This window comes from Panicum virgatum, chromosome 9K (genome assembly GCF_016808335.1).
Source record: "Panicum virgatum strain AP13 chromosome 9K, P.virgatum_v5, whole genome shotgun sequence".
Taxonomy (NCBI): domain Eukaryota; kingdom Viridiplantae; phylum Streptophyta; class Magnoliopsida; order Poales; family Poaceae; genus Panicum; species Panicum virgatum.
Genome location: NC_053144.1, coordinates 67,979,951 through 68,002,147, shown reverse-complemented (window position 1 = coordinate 68,002,147; position 22,197 = coordinate 67,979,951). Strand labels below are relative to the sequence as shown.

The window sequence follows — 22,197 nt, the reverse complement described above, 5'->3', positions numbered from 1 at the left end:
TACGTACACCTGGAACCAGCGATTTGTTCTCACTCGACGCACTGAGCCTGTGAATGGAATTAAAAAACCTCAGTCTGGAACACAGACAAGTAGGCACATCCAGTTTGGGTTGGGGCCAAGCCCAAATGGCCAAATCCTTTGAGATTGAGGGCGCCGTTTGGTAAAACGTCACGTCAAGATTACACAACAAGACGAATGTCCACATGGAGTACTAAATGTAGTCTATTTATAAAACTTTTTCAGGGATGGGTGTAATTTTTCGCGATGAATCTAATGACGGTAATTAATTGATGATTTGCTACAGTGATGCTACAGTAATCATTCTCTAATCACACGGTCAAATGCCTCATTAGATTCGTCTCGCGATTTACACGGAGGATTGTGGAGGTGGTTTTGTAATTAGACTTTGTTTAATATTCTAAATTAGTAGTCAAAAGGCCAAAAAAATTTCGCGAATTTTTTTCCACCTCAACCAAACACGGCCGAGGACGCGATAGCACCAGGTGGGTGGATGGATGGCGAGGAGGCGACAGGGACGCCTGGGATATTTTTCCACCGGGGTTGCTCTCCCAGGCTCCCACGCTTAGTGGCAAGAGCCAGGCGAGGCCGCCCAATTTAGCCGTGCTCCGTTTTCTTTTCTACGCTTTTTCGGCTGCGTTTGCTTGCATCTCTTGCCTATTTTCAGGGTCGCCATTGCAGTTGCAGCAGGCGGTGGGTGTTGGTTCCAGAGCGTAGGGCGCACATCTCGCACGAGCCAAAGGGAAATTGACAGACAAAATTTCTGGTTATTTTTAGGGAGCCATGAAAATTCCAGTTCTAACGTCCGCCACAGACCGAGCCTTATCCTCTTTCCCGAGTCCTGACCCGAGGAAGATAACGTAGGAGAAAAACAAAGGACGAAAATCGACTGAAGTAGTTTTCCAAAAAAAAAAACGACTGAAGTGTGTGGAACTTTCATTTGAGCTCCGTGGCCCGTGGCTGCTTGCTACCACTACGATGAACCTGTCAAATGTCATGTGATCACTTTGCCAGTTCCGTCCATCTGCCACACATCCGTCGAGCTTGTGTCCATGCTTTTTTTTTTGTAAAGATTTACTCCGTGCAAGTAGTAATCCATCGCAGTCATGGTCCGGTGTTGCTCCTTATACCACGGGACGCAACAGGCCCCAGTTGCAAAAAGACCAGTGCTTCAGATTTCAGAGTGAATTGATCACCGTCCGCGTTCAGAATTGCAGGCATGTGACACCGCGTCGTGAGAGTTTCAGAAAGCTAATCGGCCCAGCCGACTAGCCATGGTCCATGGCGAGCCATCCGTGATCGAGGAGACCACATGAATGTACTACGGAGTAGCAAGTACTACAGGCGTTGGGCGGGGTCGCACGAGCACGGCCAGAAAAACCGTCCATGTCCTGTTTCGCTGGGCACGTGTCGCTCATCCGGGCGCCCTATCTCCACGCCGACCCGCAACGTGGCCCGGCGCGCCGCCCGCGCCAGAACACGTCGCCGTCCTCCCCACACCCGCCACACGGACGACGACGCTTCGAGCCTTCGAGGCCGGTTCACGCGTCCGCGGGAGCCCCACCGCCCATCGCCCATTTGCAGGCAGCGCCCTCTCTCGCCTCACGTTCCGCTCACCGGCGCACCGCGCGCCACGTCGCCCCGCTCCCCCGCGGCCGCCCCCGCCCTATTTAACCCCGCGGCGCCGGGGATCCCCTCCGCTCCCCGGAACAATAATAAGACTCGATCCCATTCCAGATCGTCGCGGCAGCGGAACCCCGGGGTCCCGGACCGACTCCATTTCCGGCCAAGAGGCCAAGATCCATTTCGTTCCGCCATTCTTTTTTTTTTCCTTCTTGGTGATCTGATCTAGTCGCGCCCGTTCGCGTCCATTAATCCTAGCAGCGGCGGACCTCAGCGAGCGAGCCTGTTGTCATCTCCTCGTACTACCGCCAGCCGTTACAGCGTGCAATGGCGCTCAACCTCGCGCACCAGCCCGGCGCGGCGGCGGCCGTGACGGCGGCACCGGCGGCGCCGCGCTCGGCGGTTGTCGCGGCGGCCTCCACCGTGGCGCCGTCCGCGACGGCGCCCTCGTCGGCGCCCGCGCTCCAGGCGCAGACGGTGACGGTGGACCCGGCGCCGGCGCAGGCGGCGGCGGACTCGGTGAAGCCGGACCTCGCCATGGTGTGCCAGGCGCTTGTGGACGGCGGCAAGCCGGAGGCGGAGCACGCGGACGTGGCCGCCGAGGTGAAGAGCAAGGAGGGCGTGCCGGTGTTCGTGATGATGCCGCTCGACACGGTGCGCAAGGACGGCAACAGCCTGAACCGGCGGAGGGCGGTGGAGGCCAGCCTGGCGGCGCTCAAGAGCGCCGGCGTCGAGGGCATCATGGTGGACGTGTGGTGGGGTATCGCCGAGGCCGAGGGCCCCGGCCAGTACAACTTCAACGGCTACATGGAGCTCATGGAGATGGCCAGGAAGAACGGGCTCAAGGTGCAGGCCGTCATGTCCTTCCACCAGTGCGGCGGCAACGTCGGCGACTCAGTCACGTACGTTTCCCCGTCCATCCATCTCTTTGCCTGCTTGCTTTACCAGCCAGTATATACTCCTACTGTTGCTCTTCTCTAGATTAAACGACATTAATTAATCTTCTAGACACGTTTAGGCAAATATATACTCCTCCTAGAGCTGATCAGATCACTGGCAATATCAGAAATCTGAAGCTCCGCTGTTGGGTGGCTCAACTGTTCAGTTCTTCACGTTTCACGCATTCACGGATCTCCTGGCTGCCGTTGGTGTTTTGACCGTCCATTAGGTTTGGATTTTAGGAAGCTAACAACGGACATCCCGTGTTTGGAGCTGTCCAAATCGCCAAGCCCTTTACTACGTCTGCACTTTTTTTAACTGAACTTTGCACTGAGAGCCTGAAAAATTGCATCGATTTTGAGACTTGAAAAAAAAAGTCACAAGTGTAGAACCGCAAGTTGACCTTTCATCATATCCCTAGATAACCTAAAAGAAATCGTCCTTTTTCTCTTTGGACGGTGGCGTTCCCCCCCATCTTCCTGCCGGCCCTGCATGTGACTTGCCGCGAGATCTGAGGTCAGAAGTTCAGGACCCAGAGCCCATAGCCTGAAGCAATGCTCTTTTTTTATTAGTTCCCTGCCATGTGATCCTGCCTTGTAGATAGTTGATACTGACAACGAAATTAGCATTATGCAGATCCTTGATGCCGTTTTAAGTAAGTTATTAGGTGCTTTAATTAGTTCGTGGCCGCCGACATTCAGGCAGGGATGTGTGAACTGAAGTTTTAGGCAGGCGATCTGTGAATAATGATGATACTGACGAGGTTGTACATACATGTTTCATCAGCATACCACTTCCGAAATGGGTTTTGGAGGAGATGGACAAGGACCAGGACCTGGCCTACACCGACCGGAGCGGGCGGCGGAACTACGAGTACGTCTCGCTGGGGTGCGACGCGCTGCCCGTGCTCAAGGGGCGCACCCCCATCCAGTGCTACGCCGACTTCATGCGCGCCTTCCGCGACCACTTCGCCACCTACATGGGCAACACCATCGTGGAGATCCAGGTCGGCATGGGCCCCGCCGGCGAGCTCCGCTACCCGTCCTACCCGGAGAGCAACGGCACCTGGTGCTTCCCGGGCATCGGCGAGTTCCAGTGCTACGACAGGGTACGCATCACTTGTGCATGCTCGTCCTTTCGGTCTCGTCTTCTTGGTTCAGCACACAACAGCTGCTTTGATGACGTTACTGACATGGTCGATCGATGTGTGCAGTACATGCTTAGCAGCTTGAAGGCGGCGGCTGAGGCCGTGGGCAAGCCGGAGTGGGGCAACGCCGGGCCGAGCGACTCCGGCAGCTACAAGAACTGGCCCGAGGACACCCCCTTCTTCCGGCGCGAGGGCGGGTGGAACACCGAGTACGGGCAGTTCTTCATGAGCTGGTACTCGCAGATGCTCCTGGAGCACGGCGAGCGCATCCTGTCGGCGGCCACCGGCGTGTTCACGGCCTCCCCGGGCGTCAAGATCTCCGTCAAGGTGGCCGGCATCCACTGGCACTACGGCACCCGCTCCCACGCGGCGGAGCTGACGGCGGGGTACTACAACACCCGGCACCACGACGGGTACCAGCCGATCGCGCGCATGCTGGGGCGCCACGGCGCCGTGCTCAACTTCACGTGCGTGGAGATGCGCGACCACGAGCAGCCGCAGGACGCGCAGTGCCGGCCCGAGGGGCTGGTGCAGCAGGTGGCCGCGGCGGCGCGGGAGGCCGGCATCGGGCTCGCCGGCGAGAACGCGCTGCCCCGCTACGACGAGACGGCGCACGACCAGGTGGTGGCCACGGCGGCCGAGAAGGCCGAGGAGGACCGGATGGTGGCCTTCACCTACCTCCGCATGGGCCCCGACCTGTTCCAGCCCGACAACTGGCGCCGCTTCGCCGCCTTCGTCAAGCGCATGTCCGGCGCCGGCAAGCGGGACATGTGCCGGGAGCAGGTGGAGCGGGAGGCCTCCGGAGTCGCGCACGCCACCCAGCCGCTCGTGCACGAGGCCGCCGTCGCGCTCACCAACTAGTGGATCCATCATCCATCCACTACTGGATACGCTACTACTACTATGTACGATCGAGTCGTAGGCTGCTGCGGCGCCGGCCGTGCCGTGTGCCCGTGCCGGCGCGTGTACCGCTCACAAGGGTGAAGAAGCTGCGAGGTTAGGGGTGGGGTGACTGGGTAATGCTTGTACGTAGTTGCCACGTTTCAAGCTTGGTGGCAGGGAGATGCGATCGAGTCTGAAGCTCTGCTGCTGCATGCTACAGTTGATATCCTACTAAAAAGTGTATGGATATACTACTCATGATTTGTACTGCTACGATTTCACGAAGAAAGAAACAATACTTTCTGCAAGTCTGCTGCTGCTCCGGTGCTGGGTGCTCTACTTCAGGATGCAAGTGGGTTGGCTCTAGGTCAACCGGTGCTCAATCCGCTCAACCCAATTTAAAAAATCTAAGTAATGGGTTGACCCAAAAACAAACTTAACATTACTCAAAAAAACTAATGGGTACCCAAAAAGCATGTTCCTAAACCCGCCGGACATGTTGAAGCAGAGCTTCTCCTCAAGCCGGAAGAAACAGCTTCCCAGACATATCATCTTAGACTAACTCCAATCGGCATCTTAGACTAACTCCAATCGGCGCGAGGCATATCGGCCATGCATTTCGCCATTTGCATGGCTGGGCCATTTTGCCGGCCCGCTTTGCACTGCCGGTCCTCCAATCGTGAGAGGCAAAAAACATTGTCTGGCCCACCGAAACCTGTTGGCGGCAAAGCAGGGACAGAAACCTGTTGGCGGCAAAGCAGGGACATTTCCCTCCGCCCCAAATTGACGCGCGCAGGTAGGGCAACGCGTTGGTGGCGGAGGTGGCGGAGCGCAGCGCCGCACGCTCCAGGCGCGCTCTCCATCACTCCGGGAACGAAGGTACTCCTTCCGTCGCTCCATTGCTGTAGCCGGTGTGATTGTATTACACTAGTTCACTCGCATTTCGGTTTGCATTGTCAGGTTCTTCCCCCAATTGACATCTTTAAAAATGAAGGGACATATGGTGTAACTTATCATGCATTTTCTGGTATTACAATTATTATTTAAGATAGTACAAAGTTTTGTGTGCAGCAGTTGTCACTACCTGAATTACCTAAAGAAATTGTATTTATATATGTCTTTGTTCTTTACAGTTGCCATAATTAAGATTGAAGAAATCTGCTGTTGTTGCAGTACTCTGCATATTAGCAGTTCACAGTAATTGTTCGGCTGGCCTTTTTCCTCCACATTCAGGTAAGCCTTCCTGTGGCTGTTTAACGAGCTTGCTCTTTCTTGTTTGTGCTTGCCGCATGTGAATCTGCAAGATTTGGTTGCTTTAATAGATTAATTTATATGACATCCTAAACCTCGGTTCAATGTGATAAAATTCTATGCTAATAAACATCCAAAATGTCTAGCTGAAATTTCTTTAGTGGATACAGTTTGGTCCCTTATGTTTGTAATACCTGAAGCTTCATGAAATGTTCATGACAATGGAACAACAAGGGACTCATAGGGAGGAAATACGTACATGCTTCAATTTGAGCTAAATAAAAGCAATTATTCCGCAGATACTCTGTTACTAAGAATACATAGTTGTTCATTGAAAATATTCAGCACAAGTCGGATTAGTTAATGTAACATTCCAAAAATTCACCAAATTAAATCACACTAAATTTTTCAAAAGTTTTTCGTCATTGAGCTCAAATCATTTTTTCCCGCCCGATCTCCCGATCTTCCGAAAAACCCGATCCCGACATCCGAATCCAAAGCCGTCCCGTCTCCCTGTTCGCTCTTGTCCCGCGCGTCACGCCCGACCGGCGCGCGTGCGCGTCCGGCCGCGGTCACCGCCGCGAATATCTCTCTCTTTCTCTCTCTCTTTTCTCTCTCTCTTTCTATTTTTCCTTTTCCATTTCTCTTTTCTTTTTCCTCCCTCTCTCTCCTCCCTCCCTCTCCTCTGCCACGCGCCCCCGAGTGCCGCTCGGCTCGCCGGCCGCCTGCCCACGCGCGCACGCCCCCCGACCGAGCGCTGGCCCACGCCACGCGTGTGTGCACGCGCCAGGCTGAGCCGCCGCGACGCCCGTCGCTGGCCGCGCCGAGCCGCCGCGCCGCGAGTGCACGCGCGCCCCGCGTCATGCCGCGACAAGCCACCGCGCGCATGCGTGTCGTGTTGACCGTCACTGCGCACGCACGCAGCGCTGCCCCGCCAAGCCGCACCGCACACCGCCCGCCTCGCCACGCCGCCCGCACGCGCGCCGCGCCACCCACGCGTGCCGCAAGCCCCGCTGCTGCCCGTGCACGAGCGACGCTGCGCTGCCGCGCGCGCACGCGCCCGCGTTCTGCCCCGCGACGCCCGCATCGCGCCAAGCAGCTCGACCCCGCCACCAGTCCCTCGCCACGCCACCGCCGCTGCCACTTCCCTGTGCTCGCCACTGCCACCGCCCGCGCCTTGTCCCCGAGCATCCCGCGCACAGCGTCGCCCAAGCTCGCCTCTGTGCTGCGGCCTCGCCGCTCGCGCCCTGATCGGCCGAGCCGTCCCGTCACCACCAACCGCCATTAATGGTGGAGCTCCCTGGCAGCCCATGACGCCGCCCCCTCCCCTCTGCTCCGGCCTATAAAAGGGGCCCTAGACGCCCTCCGCCTTGCCACAAGCCACTGCCGGCCATCCCCTCTCCACCCCGAGCTCCACTGCGCCGCCGCCCAGAGCTCCACCGCCGGCCTGCGCCTGCGCCCGTGGAGCCGCCATGTAACACCCCTGTGTTAATCGTCCTGCTAATCACGATTTATCTCGCTAATCGTGGACTCAATTTCGTCGTTAACGCTAATCGCGTTCGCTTAGTAAACATCTACTTAGCTGTGTTCGATCTCGTTTTTGTCCTTGATCTGAGCTCCAAATCAACTTCCGCCCAAAACGAAAGTTGTAGATCTTTTTTTTCTCTACAACTTTTATTTTGACCAAATTTCAAGTTCCTATATGAAAAATTGAGTTTCAACTTGTCAAACTCGGGCTAAAATCATTAAACGAACAAACAGTGCCCCTCCTGTGCTCGGCACTGTGCCCCGACGCCCATACCGCTGCCGTGGTCGCCGGCGAGCGCGTCCACGCGTCGGCAATCGCGCCCGACGCCGCTCTTCTCCTCTCACGGTCGCCTCGAAGCTTCCCGTGCCGTCCCAATCCTCCTTCCTCCTTCCTCTGAGCTAGGTCGAGCTCGAGCGAGTGGCGCGCGCGGCGCGCGTGAAACAGAGGAGGTGGGGGGCGGGCCTGGGTCCCTGGCAAGTGGGCCCGGCTGTCAGCCCCCCTTTTTATTGTTTTCCATTTCTTATTTTAGCTGAAACTTTAAAAATCCGTGTAAATTCACAGAAAAATGCGAAAAATGCCAAATAAATTTTGTTAGGTTTCTAAAATAATGATCTTCAGAGGAAAAATACTGGTTCATGTGAATTGTCACTTCTTCTCTGATGAAAAATTCAATTTGTGTTTAACCTAGTTTATTTTGTACCACTTGTTTTGTTGCTCTAAAAATTATGAAAAATTTGCAGTGGCCTTATCCTTGCATGTGTAATCCACTGTAAAATTTTTAGATGCTTAGTCTTTATGCTTGGTTGTGCATCTGTTAGTGTTTGCTTTCCTTTTCTAGGGCTAAAAGAAATGTGTTTCTATATCTTTAATTGCTGGAAAAATTCTTTGGCATGCTTTACTGTCTTCGCGTTACGCTGGTTAATTGTGTTGCTAGATAATGTTTGCAAGATAGGGTTTTGCTTATAGTTTGCCCTAGCCGTGCTCTTTTCGTTATTTAGGTGTTGTTAGTTGTTTTTGGAAGGAAACACTTCAGGCTAAAATATTTTAACTTTTGGAATCGCATCAGTAGCATTCATGTATTGCTGGGTTCTAATCTGTTGCATGGCATATTTTATTCGTGTAGACGCCGCGAACGAAGCTGTCCACGAGCTGATCGTTGAGCCGGTCCAGGAGCCACGAGCAGAGGAGCAGCAGCAGGTCACCGTTGAGCACGCTCCAGCAGACTTTATTAATCCCGCTGACCTGCAAGGCAAGCCCCGGAGCATAACCATAATTTAAATTATTCAATGTTTATTTAAGTATTGTGCATTTATGCTCTAGGAGTTGAATGGAACCATAGTATGCATGTTTTCCCTAGGTACCGTGGGCCTATACTAGTATGCGGGTGTCGATAGAAATGCTTTGCTAATTAGGATTTCGGTAGAAGTCAAGTGATTCTGTCACTCGCGAGTTTAGGGTCTTGATCCCTTAGTTTTGGCTTGGAATTAATTGTTGAGTAAAGAGAAATGGAGACCGGGCGGAAATGAGTTGGTTTTGGTATGGAATAGATGGAAAGTAAGTTCCGCCTGTGTCGATTGAGGACCGTTCCGTTGTTGGCAGTGCTGATCGAGGATTGAACAGTACTAACCACATACCGGAAGTAGGAGGTAGTCGAAACCGGTAAGCTGTGTACCACCTTACAGCGGTGATTTGAATTCCGCCATGCTACGCTGGGCGTGGGAGTTGGCGGGTGTTGGATAGGATGCCGCCTTCGGGTTCTCCGGGAGTTCACTGCGAGGGGCCCATCACCTGGGTTTTAGCAGGCGTAGTTCAGATGCCGTGGTAATGTGGAAACAGTTGACGCGCGAGGCCCGACGGGGCTTACATGTGTCGTGTGAGTTAGGTCCACCTTGCAAGGTTAAATCGGATCGATTCGCCGTGACTCGCGGTTATGAGAGCCTTGATCTCTTTGTCACATCGTAGTAAGAAGTGGAATAAGTATTGAAAAGTAATGATGGAATGCTATATCTGTTGTTCTGAAGATTAATCTGATCTACCATGTGTGCTCTAGATGATTAGGCGAACTTAGTTAATACTTGATGTACTAACCGGAGCTAAAACATTGAAAGTAAGGATTCACTTCTAGCGGCTTTTCAGCAAAAGAACTCCAGAACCAAAAAGCCTTGCATGTCTAGGTAATGGGCTAAGTATACCCAGAGTCGGGTAAGCCTTGCTGAGTATTAGTATACTCAGGGTTGTTGTTGTAACCCTTTTGAGCAGGTTGTGTCCCGGCGGACTTCGAGGAGATCTGTGCGTCCTGGATTGGACAGCCGCTTCCTCCAGGTTGGACCGTCGAGTGGGCCCCGTCTTCCCCGTGAAGATTGGGCAGGTTGGCATCACATCGGTGGGCAGGATGTGGAGCTCACCTTTTATCGTCGTCGTAGCTATCGTATTGTATTTCGAACTCAGTTTTAAACTTCCGCTGTGCGTTTGAACTCTGTTGTTTGTATTTAAACCTTTTATGTAAAACCTGTGTTGTAAATTAATTTGAAGATTTCTGTTGCTGGTAACACCTGTGCTCGTCTTCGTACGGGTCTAAGTGCAATTGTGATCCTGGAGTACAGTAGTTTAATCGGGATTTTACCCGACAGCCTGTCAGGTTACACCGTTTTAAGTGCACAGTAACTTGATTAAGTATTAAGATGATGGTTAGTGCATTTAAGCCGGTTTAATTTGGACGGTGCTGCTACAGCTGGCATCAGAGCTCTAAATTGCACTGGGGTGACTACCTTGCAACGATTTCGGGTTTTCGAAAAGTTGACGCTAGATGCGCTAAGGAATAGAATAGATAGTTCGTATGCCCTAATTATGTTTTATATAAGTTAGGTGGCAACTAAGTATCTATTTTATTCCAGCACTTCCAGCTTTTCCTTTTTGTTAAACCTTATTTCGGTAACGACGCACCTACGCTGAGGTAAGCAAGGTAAGCATTCTGGTAGTCCTTAGAATAGCCCACGTGTTTCATATGTGCGCGGGTCCCGTATGTTGAGCATACGAGGAGGTGATAAGGCTCAATTCAAACGAGTCTGTCGCTATCTGCCGCCTGATATGGAGTGCGGATTTCATGCCGTGTGATTGTGATCACGGCCATTTCGTAAGGCAATGTTACGAGATGTAAACCTGTCATGCGGTTGGCCATGACCGTGACCCTTGGGACACGTCTACCCTTGGATGTCCCGTAAGGCGAGTGTACGGGAAGTGAATACGTTGTTGTGACGTATGCAGCGCTGCCCATTCAGCGTCGAACGTCTGGGTGCCATCTCTATAGTGGATGGTAATGTATGTGTGAATATGTGGGAAACTGCATATGCGTTACCCGTGTGGCGTAGGACACATGGGGGCCGTTCGTGTGTGCTGGCACGAAGGGTCCAGAAATGGATATTTATATCTGTCTCTATGTTCTTCTGCAGGAAACTAACTCCGTAAGCGCGTTATAAAATCCTTGATCGTAGGAACGACTAGTCTATATATAGGGAGAGAACGTAATTGTGCCACCGATTGCTCTCGTATACCATATTTTGGTACTTGTTTGGGTGAGAAACGCTAGAACGTGGCATGCATCTTGTATTCCTGAGTTGTGTGTTTGTTTTGTTACCTTCGGTTGCGCTTCACAAAAATTTATTTGGATCACCATGTTTTTACTATGTGTTCTTAAAAATTTATTTGTGTTGCGTTGCCAAGTTTAAACCTGTTTCTTTTGAAAACTGTGACTTACGTTAGTGCTATGTGTTCTTACAGATGGCTAGCTTCACGCACGTGATCGTGGACGCTGAGGGTTGGGCGCACTCCAATGCCCTCCACACCGGCCACTTTCCTCGTCTGCTGTGGCAGATGCTCAGGGCGTTTGACTACACTGAGCCCCCACAGTACTCCGGACACGAGTCTAGCTTGCTGGGCACCGAGCGCTGTCAGATGATTGTGAAGATTCCTGCTTGCCCCGCTCGCTTGGATTGGGACTCGTGGCAGCTCATTGTTTATGGTAGGAAGCTGGCAGACTCCTGGGAGATTGCAGCTAGGAGGGCTATTGAGGAGTTCTCAGAGAAGCATAATGCAGAGGTGATAGATACTCCTTACAGTGTGTTTCCTCTGAGGGATGAGACCACTCAGGCCTATGCAGATCGGGTTAACCGCAACCTGAACATCATGATGCCCGACTACAGCGTCAGGACAGCACTCTCGTTCAGCTACTCCTCAGCCTTGAGCAACATGTATGAGCAGCTTCGCGAGGAAAATGCGATATGCAGGAGCAAGGCTCGAGAGGCTCACCTCCATGAGCAGCACATGATCGGTACTCAGGATAAGATCAAGACCCTGAAGGCCAAGTCCAGAGCGAGGAAGATCAGGATTCAGGAGTTGCAGGAGGAGCTGGAGAACAGGACTCAGATGGTGCAGCACCTTGAGGGGCAGCTTCAGCAGGCACAGGAGTGGATTGAGGACGCCCAGGCTCAGGTGCAGGCAGCAGCAGAGATGGAGGCTGATGCAGCAGAGGAGGAGCCAGAAGAAGAAGAAGAGGAAGAGGACCCTGAGGAGATCGAGGGAGTGTCTGGAGTCGAGTCGGGACCAGGGACTCCGTGAGGACGCAGCGGGATAGTGTTGATTCTCCCCTTGCAGTGTAGCCTTACTGTAGGATAGTTGGGTAGGATGACCAACATAGATCTTTAGGCTAACCTTGGGTTGAGAATTCTTTTGTGGCTCAGTAGTTCGAGTCATGTAGGATAACCCTCCTAGTGTGGTGTGTAGCTGGGTCGTGTAAGACCCCGTAGTGGTGTGTTGTAGGGTCGTTTGTGAACCCTTCTCCCATGTTAGTTTGTTGCCGTAGCACGGCTTGGTTTGTACTGAACCTTGTTCCAGCTGAAGCAGCGTGGCTGCTTATTGTAAATTTTACTTCGTGGTGATCTTTTCTGTCAGTGTGTGAATTTTCAGATTTGAGTTGTGTTTGATCGTCTTCGAATCTGAAACATTGTTGAGCGAGGTTCAGTTTTGCATACGTTAGAGCTGCTCTGGACGAAAACTTGTTGTGTTGATACATTTTCAACCAAAGCAAGTTAGTTTATCTTCCCTTGGTGAACCATATCGCGAGGGGAAGGATTCATGCTGTGTGTTCATATTATATATGCACATTCTTTATATTGCATGAATTAGTCCTGATAGCGAAATGGCTAACCAGGGGAATGATTATTTTTGCAGATGGGTGATAATCATGACAATGACAATCACGAGGCACTGCCCCAACAACCTCCCTCTTTGGCTCAAGCCGTTGCAGCTCTTATCGCTGACCGCAACGAGCAGACGGAGTTAATAAGGCAACTGGTGCAAGCCCAAGTCAATGCCGGCAGAGGTCGACATGCTCCCCCGCTAGCACCAGCAGAAACTGACTATGTCGGTTTTCTGGCCACCCAGCCACCCCTGTTCCACAAGGCCGATGATCCCCTTGAGGCTGATGCCTGGATTCGCACCATTGAGGATAAGTTCAGCATCCTCAATTGCACAGAGATGGACAAAGCCGCCTTTGCAGCGCAACAGCTGCGAGGACCTGCGAAAATATGGTGGGTCAATCATAAGGCTCTACTTCCCGCTGGTACACGTCTCACTTGGGATGAGTTTGTGGCAGCGTTTAAAGCTCACCACATCCCTACGAGCTTAATGAGGCGAAAGATGGCAGAGTTCCTAGCCCTGAAACAAGGGACTATCACCGTGCTGCAATATGCTCAAACCTTCAATCAGCTATCTCAGTACGGCAGTTTTCATGTGGATACTGATGAGAAGAAGCAGGATTGCTTCAGAAGGGGACTCAGCACAAAGCTTCAAGACAAGCTAGCTCTCACCACGTGCAATAACTTTACTGATCTGGTTAATAAGGCCATCACGCAGGAAGATGCCACGCTGGCACACAAAGCTGACAAGAAGACAAAGGCACCTGCTGGATCCTCCAGCAATGCACCCCAGAGATACAAGCTGGTTCAGACAGGGAATCAGCAGGCTTCAAACCGTCCTCCACAGCAGGGCCGTTGGGTCGCTAGGCCACCCCAGCAACAGCAGCAATGGGCACCTCGTTTTACGACACAGCAGCAGAGGCCCCTAATGCTACAAGATCCACGCCCCAACAACTACCCATGTTATAATTGTGGTAATCTGGGGCACTTTGCACGTGACTGCCGTCTGCCACCTCGGCAGAATAACTACAAGACTCCCGCGCTGAGTCAAGGTTCCAGCCAGAAGGATCAGAAAAAGAAGGTTGTACCTGCCAAGACTGGTCGTGTGAACTACACTACTCTGGAGGAAGTTCCGGAGGGCACTCAAGTGATGGCGGGTACGTTCTCCGTTAATCACTGCCCCGTTACTGTGTTATTTGATTCAGGAGCATCTCATAACTTTATCAGTGAAGCATGTGTGGCACGACTTCACTTACAAGTAACATGCTTAGAGAGACCATACATTATTCAGACACCTGGCACCCGATTAAATGCTGGCCAAGTAGTTCGAAATGTTCCCCTTAACTTGGGTAGGAAAATTTTTCCACTTACTCCCATTGTTCTTCCAAGTCAAGGGATAGATATCATACTTGGAATGAATTGGATGAAGAAGCATGGCGTTATCATCAAAACCTCTTCTCGTATCCTTCAGTTCAACTCTTCCATGTATGGTTCTATGGAAATTCATCTTTCCCAGCATGCAATTCCAGCCACTGTCATATACCATCTTGAGGGGAAAATCCTAGGGGTAATTCCAGTGGTTTGTGAATACCCCGATGTGTTTCCGGAGGACTTGCCAGGTATGCCTCCCGATCGGGATATTGAGTTTGTCATTGAGTTACAACCTGGCACAGCGCCTATATCTCGAAGGCCATATCGAATGACTCCGAATGAGTTAGCTGAATTAAAAATCCAGTTACAAGAGTTGCTGGATAAAGGCTATATCCGACCGAGCACCTCACCTTGGGGTTGCCCGGCTCTGTTCGTGAAGAAGAAAGATCACGGACTGAGGTTATGTGTGGATTATCGACCTCTAAATGCAGTCACCATCAAAAACAAATATCCACTTCCTCGTATTGATATTCTTTTTGATCAATTAGCTGGAGCTAAGGTATTCTCAAAAATAGATCTTCGATCTGGCTATCATCAGATAAAAATCAGACCGGTGGATATACCAAAAACAGCATTCTCTACTCGTTATGGGTTATACGAGTATTTGGTGATGTCCTTTGGATTAACAAATGCTCCAGCCTATTTCATGTACCTCATGAATTCGGTATTCATGCCAGAGTTAGACAAGTTCGTCGTGGTCTTCATTGATGACATCTTGATCTACTCCAAGAATGAGGAAGAACATGCCCAGCATCTTCATATAGTACTTCAGCGTCTGAGAGAGCACCAGCTTTATGCCAAATTCAGCAAGTGTGACTTCTGGCTGAAGGAAGTACCATTCCTCGGTCACGTCATATCTGCTGAGGGCATCTCTGTGGATCCCAGTAAAGTACAGGATGTACTCGATTGGGAAGCTCCCACTTCAGTTCCTGAAATCCGCAGTTTCTTGGGTTTAGCTGGGTATTATCGACGATTTATTCCAGAATTCTCCCGAATTGCGAAGCCGATGACTGAACTTCTGAAAAAGGGTGTCAAGTTCTATTGGAGTAATCAATGTGAGGAAGCTTTCCAGAAATTGAAAACACTTCTCACTTCTGCTCCAATTTTGGCCCAGCCTGATACTACAAAACCATTCGATGTCTACTGTGATGCCTCGGGCACAGGACTTGGCTGTGTTCTGATGCAGGAGAACCGAGTGATTGCTTATGCATCTCGATCACTCAAGCGTCATGAAGAAAACTATCCCACTCATGATCTTGAATTAGCAGCTGTGGTCCATTCACTGAAGATCTGGCGACACTATCTTTTAGGTTCATTGTGCAACATCTATACCGATCACAAGAGCCTCAAATATCTATTCACTCAAGCTGATTTGAACATGCGTCAAAGAAGATGGCTTGAGTTGATTAAAGATTATGAGCTCGAAGTGCATTATCATCCTGGCAAGGCAAATGTAGTTGCCGATGCGCTGAGTCGCAAAGCTCACTGTCATTGCATCTCAGCTATACCATTAAGCGAATCTCTTTGCTTTGAAATGGAAAAGCTGAATTTAAGTATTGTACCACATGGCACATTGGCTCATCTAGAGCTTACTCCTACTCTTTGCGATCTCATCATAGTGGCACAAAAGCAAGATAAGGGGGTTAAGGAAATTCAGAGAAGACTATCAGAAGGAGACCCTAAAGTGAATTGCTTCCACCAGGATAATGAGATTGTGTTGTGGTTCAAGGACCGGTTAGTGGTGCCTAAGAATATTGAGCTCAGAAAACAAATTCTTGGCGAAGCTCATACTTCACGACTATCAATTCATCCGGGTAGCAACAAGATGTACCAAGACCTGAAGCAACGATTTTGGTGGACTCGGATGAAAAGAGAAATAGCCAAGTATGTGTCAGAGTGTGATATCTGTCGAAGGGTTAAAGCCAGTCATCTCAGACCAGCTGGGACTCTTCAGCCCTTGAGTATTCCAGAATGGAAATGGGAAGATATAAGTATGGATTTCATCGTCGGCTTACCTCGAACTCAAAAGGGGTACGACTCTATTTGGGTTATAGTGGATAGATTGACCAAGTCGGCACATTTCCTCCCAGTTAAGACGACGTACTTGACTAAGCAATATGCGGAATTGTACATGGATCGCATACTATGTTTACATGGTGTGCCAAAGACTATCATTTCTGATCGTGGAACTTAGTTCGTTGCTCGTTTTTTGGAGCAATTACATGCTTGCTTGGGAACACATCTTATTCGCAGCTCTGCATATCACCCTCAAACAGACGGCCAAACCGAGAGGATAAATCAAATTTTGGAAGATATGCTCCGTGCTTGCGTCTTGACCTATCCACAGAAATGGGATCAATGTTTGCCGTTAGCTGAATTTTCTTATAACAATAGTTATCAAGAAAGCATCAAAATGGCTCCATTTGAAGCATTGTATGGTCGTCGCTGCCGTACACCTCTCAATTGGTCTGAAACCGGAGAAAGAACAATCTTTGGGCCCGACATGGTTCAAGAGGCCGAAGAACAAGTCCGCCTTATCCAAGCCAACTTAAAGATTGCACAGTCCCGACAGAAGAGCTATGCGGATAAAAGAAGAGATCCACTCGTCTTTAAAGTCGGTGACTATGTCTATTTAAAAGTATCACCTTGGAAAGGCGTGCAAAGGTTTGGAATAAAGGGAAAGCTAGCTCCCCGCTACATCGGTCCATATCCAATTGTGGAACGATGCGGTCCTGTGGCTTATCGGTTGGATCTTCCAGCGAATCTTTCTGCAGTTCATAACATCTTCCATGTATCGCAACTCAGAATGTGCCTTAGAGTTCCGACTGAAGCTGTAGCAAGTGACTCGATTCAATTAGAGTCTGATCTCACCTATCCTGAGCATCCTATCAAGATCATTGATCGCAAGGATCGAGTTACTCGTCGCACAACCAACCGATTCTACAAAGTTCAATGGAGTAATCACTCCGAAGATGAAGCGACTTGGGAGAAGGAGGAATTTCTGAAATCCAAGTATCCGGAATTTTTGAACACTCATCCAGGTACTACAACTTCGAACCCCTTCTGCCTGTCTTTATTCCTTTGTGCCTAAATCTCGGGACGAGATTCTTTTAAGGGGGGAAGGCTGTAACACCCCTGTGTTAATCGTCCTGCTAATCACGATTTATCTCGCTAATCGTGGACTCAAATTCGTCGTTAACGCTAATCGCGTTCGCTTAGTAAACATCTACTTAGCTGTGTTCGATCTCGTTTTTGTCCTTGATCTGAGCTCCAAATCAACTTCCGCCCAAAACGAAAGTTGTAGATCTTCTTTTTCTCTACAACTTTTATTTTGGCCAAATTTCAAGTTCCTATATGAAAAATTGAGTTTCAACTTGTCAAACTCGGGCTAAAATCATTAAACGAACAAACAGTGCCCCTCCTGTGCTCGGCACTGTGCCCCGACGCCCATACCGCCGCCGTGGTCGCCGGCGAGCGCGTCCACGCGTCGGCAATCGCGCCCGACGCCGCTCTTCTCCTCTCACGGTCGCCTCGAAGCTTCCCGTGCCGTCCCAATCCTCCTTCCTCCTTCCTCTGAGCTAGGTCGAGCTCGAGCGAGCGAGCAGAACCGAGCGACATCGCCGTCGTTCGTCGCTCCGGCCAACCCTCGCCGCCCCGCCTCGATTCGTCGCACTCCGAGCGGCGCAACCTCGCGCCGAAGCTCGTCCATCCCTCCACGAGCGCGGCCGTGCCCTACCCCGGCCGAATCGACCTAGCACCGAGCTCAGACCGCCGCTCGCCATCGTCGTTCCCGCCGAGCTCCGCCCCTCTTCGTCGAGCTCCCTCTCCGAGGTCTCCTCCGCCCAAAATCGACCCACGGTGAGCTCAATCGCGACCTCCCCTCGCTCACCGGCCTTTTCCCCCACCCGATTCCGCGGCCGCCGCTGTCGAATCCCCGCCGCGCCGCCGCGAACGCGCCGCCACCGCGCGCGCACGCCGCCAGCCGCCCCTGCGCCTCCCCGTGCGCCGCTGTCGCGCGCCGCACCGCCGCCAGCCGCCGCAGACCGCCACCCCCGCCGCCTAGCGCCGCCTCCGCCGCCGGCCGGGCCGGAACGGCCGCGCGCCGTCGCCGCCCAGCCCCTGCCCCGCCGCTAGCGCGCTGCGCGCGCCCCCCCCCCCCTGCGCCGCCGCGGGCGCCGGCTCCGCCGAGCTGCCTGGGCCGCGGGCGGGACGCGCCGCGCCGCCGGCGAGCAGCGGGCGGGCCGGGACGCCGCCGCCGCCGCGGTGCTGGCCGCCCCGCCGGCCACGGCCGTGGCGCGCGCGGCGCGCGTGAAACAGAGGAGGTGGGGGGCGGGCCTGGGTCCCTGGCAAGTGGGCCCGGCTGTCAGCCCCCCCCTTTTTATTGTTTTCCATTTCTTATTTTAGCTGAAACTTTAAAAATCTGTGTAAATTCACAGAAAAATGCGAAAAATGCCAAACAAATTTTGTTAGGTTTCTAAAATAATGATCTTCAGAGGAAAAATACTGGTTCATGTGAATTGTCACTTCTTCTCTGATGAAAAATTCAATTTGTGTTTAACCTAGTTTATTTTGTACCACTTGTTTTGTTGCTCTAAAAATTATGAAAAATTTGCAGTGGCCTTATCCTTGCATGTGTAATCCACTGTAAAATTTTTAGATGCTTAGTCTTTATGCTTGGTTGTGCATCTGTTAGTGTTTGCTTTCCTTTTCTAGGGCTAAAAGAAATGTGTTTCTATATCTTTAATTGCTGGAAAAATTCTTTGGCAAGCTTTACTGTCTTCGCGTTACGCTGGTTAATTGTGTTGCTAGATAATGTTTGCAAGATAGGGTTTTGCTTATAGTTTGCCCTAGCCGTGCTCTTTTCGTTATTTAGGTGTTGTTAGTTGTTTTTGGAAGGAAACACTTCAGGCTAAAATATTTTAACTTTTGGAATCGCATCAGTAGCATTCATGTATTGCTGGGTTCTAATCTGTTGCATGGCATATTTTATTCGTGTAGACGCCGCGAACGAAGCTGTCCACGAGCTGATCGTTGAGCCGGTCCAGGAGCCACGAGCAGAGGAGCAGCAGCAGGTCACCGTTGAGCACGCTCCAGCAGACTTTATTAACCCCGCTGACCTGCAAGGCAAGCCCCGGAGCATAACCATAATTTAAATTATTCAATGTTTATTTAAGTATTGTGCATTTATGCTCTAGGAGTTGAATGGAACCATAGTATGCATGTTTTCCCTAGGTACCGTGGGCCTATACTAGTATGCGGGTGTCGATAGAAATGCTTTGCTAATTAGGATTTCGGTAGAAGTCAAGTGATTCTGTCACTCGCGAGTTTAGGGTCTTGATCCCTTAGTTTTGGCTTGGAATTAATTGTTGAGTAAAGAGAAATGGAGACCGGGCGGAAATGAGTTGGTTTTGGTATGGAATAGATGGAAAGTAAGTTCCGCCTGTGTCGATTGAGGACCGTTCCGTTGTTGGCAGTGCTAATCGAGGATTGAACAGTACTAACCACATACCGGAAGTAGGAGGTAGTCGAAACCGGTAAGCTGTGTACCACCTTACAGCGGTGATTTGAATTCCGCCATGCTACGCTGGGCGTGGGAGTTGGCGGGTGTTGGATAGGATGCCGCCTCCGGGTTCTCCGGGAGTTCACTGCGAGGGGCCCATCACCTGGGTTTTAGCAGGCGTAGTTCAGATGCCGTGGTAATGTGGAAACAGTTGACGCGCGAGGCCCGACGGGGCTTACATGTGTCGTGTGAGTTAGGTCCACCTTGCAAGGTTAAATCGGATCGATTCGCCGTGACTCGCGGTTATGAGAGCCTTGATCTCTTTGTCACATCGTAGTAAGAAGTGGAATAAGTATTGAAAAGTAATGATGGAATGCTATATCTGTTGTTCTGAAGATTAATCTGATCTACCATGTGTGCTCTAGATGATTAGGCGAACTTAGTTAATACTTGATGTACTAACCGGAGCTAAAACATTGAAAGTAAGGATTCACTTCTAGCGGCTTTTCAGCAAAAGAACTCCAGAACCAAAAAGCCTTGCATGTCTAGGTAATGGGCTAAGTATACCCAGAGTCGGGTAAGCCTTGCTGAGTATTAGTATACTCAGGGTTGTTGTTGTAACCCTTTTGAGCAGGTTGTGTCCCGGCGGACTTCGAGGAGATCTGTGCGTCCTGGATTGGACAGCCGCTTCCTCCAGGTTGGACCGTCGAGTGGGCCCCGTCTTCCCCGTGAAGATTGGGCAGGTTGGCATCACATCGGTGGGCAGGATGTGGAGCTCACCTTTTATCGTCGTCGTAGCTATCGTATTGTATTTCGAACTCAGTTTTAAACTTCCGCTGTGCGTTTGAACTCTGTTGTTTATATTTAAACCTTTTATGTAAAACCTGTGTTGTAAATTAATTTGAAGATTTCTGTTGCTGGTAACACCTGTGCTCGTCTTCGTACGGGTCTAAGTGCAATTGTGATCCTGGAGTACAGTAGTTTAATCGGGATTTTACCCGACAGCCTGTCAGGTTACACCGTTTTAAGTGCACAGTAACTTGATTAAGTATTAAGATGATGGTTAGTGCATTTAAGCCGGTTTAATTTGGACGGTGCTGCTACACGCCACCACACGCCACCTCAACCCAAGGTGAGGACGGGATTGGAACCCCCTCGTCCCCCTCCCTCTTTTGCCCCCAACCCCGGCCGCCGCCGTGCCCCAGGGCGCCGGAATCGGCCGCCAGCGCCGAGCACCCCCCCTCTCCTCTGTTCTGCGCGAGGGAGAGGAAGGAGAAGGGCGTTTTGCCCAAGAACCCCCTGCCCTTCCCTCTATTTCCTAAAGAAGCCCCCCTTATATGTCACTTTTGTATAAAGGCCCTTCCACTCTTATTTATTTAGGGAACTAGCCTTCCATCATATAAGTTTAATTCTAAATAAACCCATGACCTTTTTTAGAATAGCCCGGATATTTTCTAAAACACCAATCAAGCCCTTTCCCCTCAAAAATATTTGCAAATAGATCCCTGAATCCTTATTTAATCCTAGTTTATCTCCTAAACCTTTATAAAACATATCATTTCATGCGCCAAACAACCTCCGATCGACCTGAAACTTTACCACGCCAATCCTGACATAGTTTTGGCCATGCCATTAGGAAACCGTCCAAAAATATTACTCCTATCTCCATATCTTAATTGTTTCCGATTCGAGCTCAACGATAAAACTTTTATTTCTTTTTCTTGATTGTGTGATTGTTTGTACGCGTCGTAGATCACGGTGTGAACGAGGGAGAACCCGTCGACGAGCAGTACTACGAGCAAGCGAACGAGAACCAGTTCCGCGACCCCGAACCCGAAGGACAGTGCCTCGATCAGAACCTCCCGGAAGGCTTCGAAGACGGCAAGTTCAATTCCACCCTTTGATGCATGTTTTGTCCTAGTTTTTATAAACACAACCTATTGGTCTTATTTATAAAATTGCATATGTTCTGCCTGCTGAAAACATGGTTGGATAGCCACCCCTTAATTTGTTATAACCATTCCTTGACCACCTAGATTAATGTCTAAATGTGTTTGGACGTTAATCGCTGCTAGAACGTTTAGGACCTTAAACTCGGTACAACTTGTTTTATAAAAAGAAAATGTGTGAGTGTGTGTGGGAAGGGTAAATGTGGAATTTTTGAAGGATAAGTCTAGACAGGATGGATGACATTTCTGTGTGAATTGCCGAATGGTGTGCTCGTGCCTGTGTGGCAGAGCAAGGAAGGGAGATATCCATCTTGTCACCACTAAGGACTGAGTTGGTGTGTCATCTCACCTAACTCCATTATCGTACAAACCACTCGACCGTTGAATGGGCAACGGCTTAGCATAAACCCCACTAGATAGTTTGATAGCCATCAGGAGAGCTGAGAGCAACGGGTGATCAAGGAGAAGGGATTAGCTCTGTGTGACTTATGCCCCGGTTAAAACCTCTGTGATAGGTTAATGACCCCTTGGTGGATCCCGTGATGGATAGTCAGGTCTATTCGAATAGCCGTGCCCACGGTACTGGGCGAGTTACGGTGTGGTCACATAACTAGTGTTTCTTCTGGGATTGGATGGGTTGGCGTGAGTTGTTTTGGAAAAGTGTCCGGCAGCTGTGCCGTGTGCTACGGTGGACGAGGAGTCCGGTAGCAACTTAAAACTGGGATCCTGTGTGGATC

At 50.7% G+C, this 22,197-nt stretch overlaps 1 protein-coding gene across 1 annotated transcript; it reads left to right on the top strand.

The window, feature by feature from the left end:
- The first annotated feature begins 1,704 nt into the window (after positions 1-1,704).
- On the top strand, positions 1,705-4,917 carry LOC120647352 (beta-amylase 2, chloroplastic-like). The gene is made up of 3 exons (XM_039924116.1): positions 1,705-2,543; positions 3,367-3,688; positions 3,794-4,917. The coding sequence occupies exons 1-3, from the start codon at positions 1,969-1,971 to the stop codon at positions 4,586-4,588; spliced, it is 1,692 nt and encodes a 563-aa protein (XP_039780050.1). The 5' UTR covers positions 1,705-1,968; the 3' UTR covers positions 4,589-4,917.
- The last annotated feature ends 17,280 nt before the right edge of the window (positions 4,918-22,197 follow it).

Excerpts from the sequence above, each read along its gene's own strand:
- LOC120647352 (XM_039924116.1), top strand. The coding sequence starts at position 1,969 with ATGGCGCTCAACCTCGCGCACCAGCCCGGCGCGGCGGCGGCCGTGACG. Across the intron at positions 2,544-3,366 it reads AACGTCGGCGACTCAGTCAC|CATACCACTTCCGAAATGGG; the intron begins GTACGTTTCCCC and ends ATGTTTCATCAG. Across the intron at positions 3,689-3,793 it reads AGTTCCAGTGCTACGACAGG|TACATGCTTAGCAGCTTGAA; the intron begins GTACGCATCACT and ends CGATGTGTGCAG.